We start from the raw sequence: 7,307 nt of genomic DNA, 5'->3' as shown, positions 1-7,307 counted from the left end.
GTTCAAGCAAGTGGTTTTGGCTTGGATCACAAGCATTTGAAGCTTGAACTTGACCCCGCAAGATCACAATCGAGTTGGATTTTGACTCCTCATGATGATTCAGTACTATCTTAGATGGCTCACGGTTTTCGCATCTTTCCATATCCACATATTACCATTGATAATTCTATTAAATATGCCAAAGAAGCAAAATCCATCAACTCATTAGAATAGCCATGTCAAATTTATGTGAGAAATATTCTAATAATTTTCATCCATAGAGTTCATATACAGGCTTGTCAATATCTATCTCGGTTTTCACACATTATTTTTCATTTTGTTTCCTTCATGTTCGAGATTCATTGAGATATAATCTTCTCATTTGACCAAATGATCGAACACACATCATTCTATTCGAAATGGAGTATAAGCATTTGAGTCAACCCCAACATCATAAGATCACACAATGACACATGATGATATTGAATATTTAGAATATATATTTTTATGTGGGTCACCATGTTCCACAACAATAGTGCAAGTGACCCACAATGTGCTTGATCTTTGAGAGACATAAGTGGGACATTCTTCATATAATGTACATAAACACATGACATGGTTCCCTTTGTGAAACCACAGTAAGAAGGAATCATTCAGGCCATGTACTTACTAAATTATTGGTGGGTAAGCTTCAAAGTTCATTGCATGCTTCCTTTATCTATTCCACACAACAATTTGGAAATATTGTCAAAAATATTATTATGTCAATTAAATGTCTCCTAGTCTTAGTCATTGACCACTTGATCAAGATTCTTTGTATTGACACCAAACATCCAAAAAATTATACTAATTCTATATGCTTATTAAATAAAGAGAATCTTATATGAAGACCTTTTGAAGTTTAAAAAAATAGCACATTGCCACTACAAATTTAAACAAAGCATATGTATGCTTCTATATATTAAGATACTCCACATGTCACTGCCATTAGCATTCATCTTTTTTTTATGTTAGAGAAGTATATAAAAATATAATTCATCTAAAATACCCCTACTAGTTTTAGCATCATAATGAACTTTTAAAGTATATCAACATAAATTACACTTTCATCTAACAATTAACTAACAATAGCCTATGAATATTAGAATGACATGTATGCAATTTTTAGTGTTTGAAGATATGTTTTTTTTCCAAACATATTTATTTATTTATTTATAAACTTATAGAACTTCATGTAATGACTACAAACAACAATAATGATTTGGTTGGTGGAGTGGGATCCACTATCAACCAATGTGTGATGGTAATTAGTGTGTCCAACAAATACTATGATAACAAGGAATCTAAGTTGTTGATTTGTGGCAAGTATTTCTCCCCCACTCCCATAATTGTTTCTCACTATAACAGGTCTGTCTCCTTGTAATTTAGTCATGGAAGACTTGGGATATGGACAATGTAAAAGAGTATCTTGTTCCTTAGTCAATAGGAACATGAAAATTATGATTCAATGTCATCATAAAATCTTGGACAAAAACAAAAATGTCTTCTTCACGAATTTTCTACTTTAATTATTTATTTATGAATAATACATATGATTGATAAGATAATCATGAGTTCATGTAATATATATCGCATGTTGTCTACTGGTCTTCTCAATCATATTGGATAATATATATGTATATATATATATATATGTATATATATACATATACATATTTATATTTATATGTATATATATATATATATATGTATATGTATATATATGTATATATATAATATGTGAAAATACGTAAAAAAATTATGAATATCGAATAATTGAAATTTGAGGTCCTCGTCGACTATAATATGAACCATATTGCTCAAATTGAGGAAATGGAAGTCCAAATCGAACCAAGTCAACAGTGGAAGCATGCTCGTGGTCAACGCGAAGTGCCGAAGACTTATCTCAACCTTCCACACGTACTTTTTTTCTCTTTTTCTTTTATTTTGGAAAAATGCATACACTTAGCTATTTTGTGTACCAAATTCTCCGACACTAACTCAATCTGAAATCACTGATTGCCTAATATTATTAAGCATATTCTTTTCTCTCTCTCTCTCTCTCTCTCTCTCTCTCTCTCTCTCTCTCTCTCTCTCTAATGTGTGATATGTTGATTTGAGTGCATCTTGAAATGAATTAAAATTAGGACAGGTTTGGAATGGTTGTTCAACCAATCCAACCGAACACATATCTATGTGATCATCTTCTAGTAGAAGACAATGTATATAAAATTTCATAATAATATACCAAATACATTTTATATAGACTTTTATACATATATGTGTCCATCATCCACTATACTTATCCATGTGACCATCTCTTTCTCTTGATTTCTTTCCTTCTTTCTTTCAGTAATAAGATCTTAATCCATCAAACACATCTATATGACCATCTTATAGTAGAAGACATTATATATAACATTGCACAATATTAATATACCTAGCACATTTATATACACTTATATACATATATGTGTATGCAAAGCAGTATCTTTCTCTATACTTACCCAGGTGACACTATACACAACCTTTCACTATAATATGTCAAACATATATATATATATATATATATATATATATATATATATATATATATATATATATATATATATATATATATATATATATATATATATATATATATATATATATATATATATATATATATATATATGCATAAAAAGTGACATCTCTCTCATCATTTTCTCTATTTTTCCTTAAATTAATTTTGTGAAAAAAAAATTCAAGATGGCCATAGAAAATGCTTTAAGAGTATGTTCTTTTTGTTTGTAATGTTACAAGAGAAAAAAGAAGGAAGAAAGAGAAAAGAGAAAGAAGGCTCCATTTTCCATTTGTATAAATGAACTGGATTAATAAAGCACGACAATTGGAAAGAATACTTTAGTCAATGAGAAAAGAGATGATGATGAACTTGTTTCCTTAAGTTGAGAACTTTATGATATAAAGAAAAAGAAACCTTCCACTTGCTTGTGACTTGTTTTCATTAATTTATGTTGTTGCTTGCAAGATGAGAAGTCCTATAACTCCATCCATTTCTTCAGGAAGAATCCTTTTGACAAGCTCATTTCCTTCCTCATCTACTAAACTTGCGGCGTGACAGCATGTGATGATCCTCCAACAACAAGATTGCCGTTGTTTCGGCCTTCAAGTTAACCTTGTTCTCCATGTTTAAGTCTTAAGTCTGTCGATGGTCAGGTGATATCAGACACAAAACCTGTGCATATGGCCTCGGCACAATATATGTCTTATGTTTTATGTTTGTAGGCCCTGAGAATGATGGATATCAGTTTGCAGTTCCAGAATTCATGAAGTTGAGCGTGAACAATACCTGCAGCTGCTCTTGACTGTTCACGAAAACCATGCATGTAAAGTGTATATTTGTTAGGGTTAACAAGTTTTTTTCTTTAATTTTTAGAGTCGATCAAATTAAGTAAATCTTATATTCGTTGTTTTCTTTATCTATATGTTATTGTTGATTCTTTGTATTGTTGTTATTGGTATCAAGATGTTCTCCCCTACATTATGTTAGGATACAAGAGGGATTAGTAGCTTCTCAGTTCCTAAATACAGTGAGAGATTGAGACATCAACATGGCATAATCACTTCTGACGGTTTGCTTGCTGAAGTATGTGCCAAAAGAAATAGTGTCTATAGAATTAATCTCCAGTTGCTGCTGTAGGATGAGGTCATGTTTGCTACTCTATCTTCCAATGTCCTTCACACTCCAACCTCCAATTCCTGCTCGTGAAACTTATCTTCAACTTCTTCCAATATTTTAGTCTGCAGGATGAGGTCATGTGTGTTACCCCATTTCACCATGCTCAGTCAGAGGCAGAAGAAACAAGCATGAACTTATCCGCAGCTGCTGTCAAGCTCAAACTCCCCATGTTACCTAAGACAAGGGCCATGAAACAAGCACCCTTGCATCCATGAACACAGCTGCTTATCACTTTGTTACACCTGAATGGGCCACTGGTGCCAAAGATTAGAGTGCCATAGAGATGGATGCTTGGACAAGGATCAAGACCTTTAGTGCTCTTTGCCATCATAATATTTCCTCATGTTGTAGATAGCATATGTGATCAACATAATCATGGCTAAATTATCAAATCCATCTTTTTTAATGGTTAATTTAAACCCATTTTTTGCTTTCTTTTGTACTCTTTTTCACCTTTCTTTTAGCCTAAACTTAGTCTTTAGTATGTTTCTTTCTATTGGCTTTACCAAAAAGATGAAAGAATGCCATTGCCAATCCACCAACCCTTCTTGCAGTTTGCTTCTGTCCGTAGATCATTAATAAAGAAAGAACATCATCCAAATATTAGAATAATCTTAAGTACTTGATTTAAGTACATCGGTGTATGATCTGGTCTATTTCCTATAGGTCGAGGGTTTGAAATCTCATTTTGGTGCATTAGACATCCATTGTACATTCGTTTTTCATAACCTCTTAGATGGGTTTGATGCGCGATCAAAAGGAAAGAAAAGATAAGATAAAAGAGAAGAAGTATGATATGGTGGCCTTATAACTAACTTGCAATGGTCAACCAAGAGTCTATACTACTTGCATATTGATGGAATGTTACTTATACTTTTTGACTGAATATTGTCATAATAACCCAAATCAGTGCCGCTTTCTTCTCCGCCTTTAACTCCACCGATCAAGTTAGCCTACAGAACTTAACCATGCAATAGCAACTTTGATCTTGGGAACACAAACCCAATAGTCAAACTGCACACCAGTTTCAGAATGGGTTTGGCAGAAAGGTTGCATCCCTGGAACACAATCCTTGGTGCACAAGCAGTTGTTGTCAAGATCTTGATTGCACAACCTGAAATGGATTCAACCTCTTCCTACCTCAATTGACTTCAAAGCATGGAAGCCATCTGCATGAAAACTTCCAGTTTCATGCATGCCATGCCCATTTCCCTCCCTATGCTCAGGTCTTTGTGTGTCATCTCATAAATCTCGGCAGAGTTTGCTTTACTTCTCAGCCACCAACACTAAAACCCTCACACAAACCCTATAAATACCAGCCAACACAACCGGAGTGCCCTATGAGAAGCTTACATGGCTGAACTCAACTGCTCCATCATCCTTCTCCTTGTCGTACTCATCTCCACCCACCTCTTGTCATCTGCCAATGAAGTGTACAACATCGCCGAGTACGGAGCCAAGTCCGATGGCCGGACGGACTCGACCAAACCCTTGCTCGGTGCATGGCAGGCAGCATGCGGCTCGCCGGGGCCGTCGACCGTCCACGTGCCGGCTGGATCCTTCTTGGTTCGTCAGGTCACCTTCGATGGCCCTTGCAAGAGCAACAAGATCGTCATCCGGATCGACGGCACTCTCGTGGTGGCGTCCGACCTCGGCAGGGTCGGTGAGTGGATAGTGTTTGATCACGTCGAGGGGGTGTCGGTGTACGGCGGGACCATCGACGGCCGCGGCGCGTCCCTGTGGGCCTGCAAGGCCACCGGACGGAGGTGTCCCGGCGGCGCCACGGTGAGCTTTCAACCACAAAACGTTACTCTGATCTAACTGGAACTGCACTGATCGCTGTCTTCTTCGCGACGCGTGCATGCAGTCGCTGACGTTTAGGAACTCGAAGCGCATCATGATCAGTGGGCTGACGTCAATGAACAGCGAGCTGTACCACGTCGTGATCAACGACTGCGAGGGCGTCACGGTCCAGGGCGTCAGGATCATGGCGCCGGGCAACAGCCCCAACACGGACGGCATCCACGTCCAGATGTCTAGCTACGTGACCATCACGGGGGCCGTCATCAGGACCGGCGACGACTGCATCTCCATCGGCCCCGGCACCACCAACCTGTGGATCGAACAGGTCAACTGCGGCCCAGGGCACGGCATAAGGTAAGAACGTACATGCACAACCACCACGTAGCTTTTCACCCACTGAACCAGTTCGTGAGCGGTGGCAGCATAGGGAGCTTGGGGAAGGGATACGACGAGGAGGGGGTGGAGAACGTGACGGTGAAGACGACGGTGTTCACGGGGACGGAGAACGGGCTGAGGATAAAGACGTGGGGGAGGCCGAGCGAGGGGTTCGTCAAGGGAGTGGTGTTCGAGCACGCTGTGATGCAGAACGTTCGAAACCCCATCATCATCGACCAGAACTACTGCCCCGACAACAAGGGATGCCCCGACCAGGTACAGAGACTCATCCCTATCCCTTCCGCAGAAGCCATCAAGAACAGAACTAACCTCCTCTGCGGCTCGCATTCTCCGCAGAACTCCGGCGTAAAGATCAGTCAGGTGAGGTACAACGACATCCATGGATCGTCAGCCTCGCAGGTGGCGGTGAACTTCGATTGCAGCGCGAGCAACCCGTGCACGGGAATCGGGATGCAGGACATCAAGCTCACGTATGGAAACAGGCCGGCAGAGTCGTCGTGCAAGCACGCCGATGGCACTACCTCGGGCTTCGTCGTGCCGCCGAGCTGCATATGACGATGAACTTGAGCTGATCTGCATACCTACATATACAAGTACCAGGAAAGTGAGGTTGAAGACTGCATGCGGACTCACGTAGTACTGATGTCTGCTTCCGATGACACGTTTGAGAAGATCCATGTGTTGAACAGAAACTTCAGATCTAATCGTAGTAAATGGAAATTAATGGTGTGCTATCATCATTGCAGTCAACCTAATGATGTGATTTCTATGGAACATGACTCGATAAGCACGGCATGTTTCCTTCATATATATGAATCTTGTGAGTCAACGAGTGATGTCGGAAAAAGGTCAGCGCTGTGAGATGGGAATGACGACATCAGATCTTTGTGCGTGTATTAAAATGTTTTCTTTGTTTGTTCATCATTCACACGTAGACACGTTTCGTACCTGCCTTACGATCGGAGCAATGACCGAGGTGGCTCCCATGCTTCTTCCAATCAAAAGGCAGGTACGTCCATGTGTATACCTTATGTGGGTGCCGATTTAGTGCACTACTTTTTAGCATAATTATATATATATGTATGTCTCAAAATTCGTAATTTAAGTATTTATCGCTCTAAATTCGAGTATATAAATCTCCACATTTAAGTAAATGCCATCATAGTTAATTTTGACCATTAATATCATCATATTTAATTTCAAATGATATTAAAAATCATCAAAAATATTTTATATTCCTACGAATTATTTTTTATAACTATCCTTTCTAAAATTATATTTTTATATATTTTTTAAATATTAGTAATTATGATATAAAGTTATTATCTTTATCTTATGGGTTGAAAGGTTT

General features: G+C 38.4%; 1 protein-coding gene across 1 annotated transcript; it reads left to right on the top strand.

Annotated features, from left to right (window-relative positions):
• Positions 1–5,110: 5,110 nt before the first annotated feature.
• On the top strand, positions 5,111–6,693 carry LOC135613383 (polygalacturonase-like). Its single transcript, XM_065110409.1, has 4 exons — positions 5,111–5,542; positions 5,625–5,914; positions 5,983–6,211; positions 6,293–6,693. The coding sequence occupies exons 1-4, from the start codon at positions 5,111–5,113 to the stop codon at positions 6,509–6,511; spliced, it is 1,170 nt and encodes a 389-aa protein (XP_064966481.1). The 3' UTR covers positions 6,512–6,693.
• The last annotated feature ends 614 nt before the right edge of the window (positions 6,694–7,307 follow it).

This window comes from Musa acuminata, chromosome BXJ2-6 (assembly GCF_036884655.1).
Source record: "Musa acuminata AAA Group cultivar baxijiao chromosome BXJ2-6, Cavendish_Baxijiao_AAA, whole genome shotgun sequence".
Taxonomy (NCBI): Eukaryota; Viridiplantae; Streptophyta; class Magnoliopsida; order Zingiberales; family Musaceae; genus Musa; species Musa acuminata.
Note: the sequence above shows the minus strand (reverse complement) of the source record. Positions and strands in the feature narration are given on the sequence as shown.

Bases quoted from the DNA above. Each gene is read 5' to 3' on its own strand.
- LOC135613383 (XM_065110409.1), top strand. From the start codon at position 5,111: ATGGCTGAACTCAACTGCTCCATCATCCTTCTCCTTGTCGTACTCATC. The intron at 5,543-5,624 runs GTGAGCTTTCAA...GCGTGCATGCAG, and splicing joins GGTGTCCCGGCGGCGCCACG to TCGCTGACGTTTAGGAACTC. The intron at 5,915-5,982 runs GTAAGAACGTAC...GAGCGGTGGCAG, and splicing joins GGCCCAGGGCACGGCATAAG to CATAGGGAGCTTGGGGAAGG.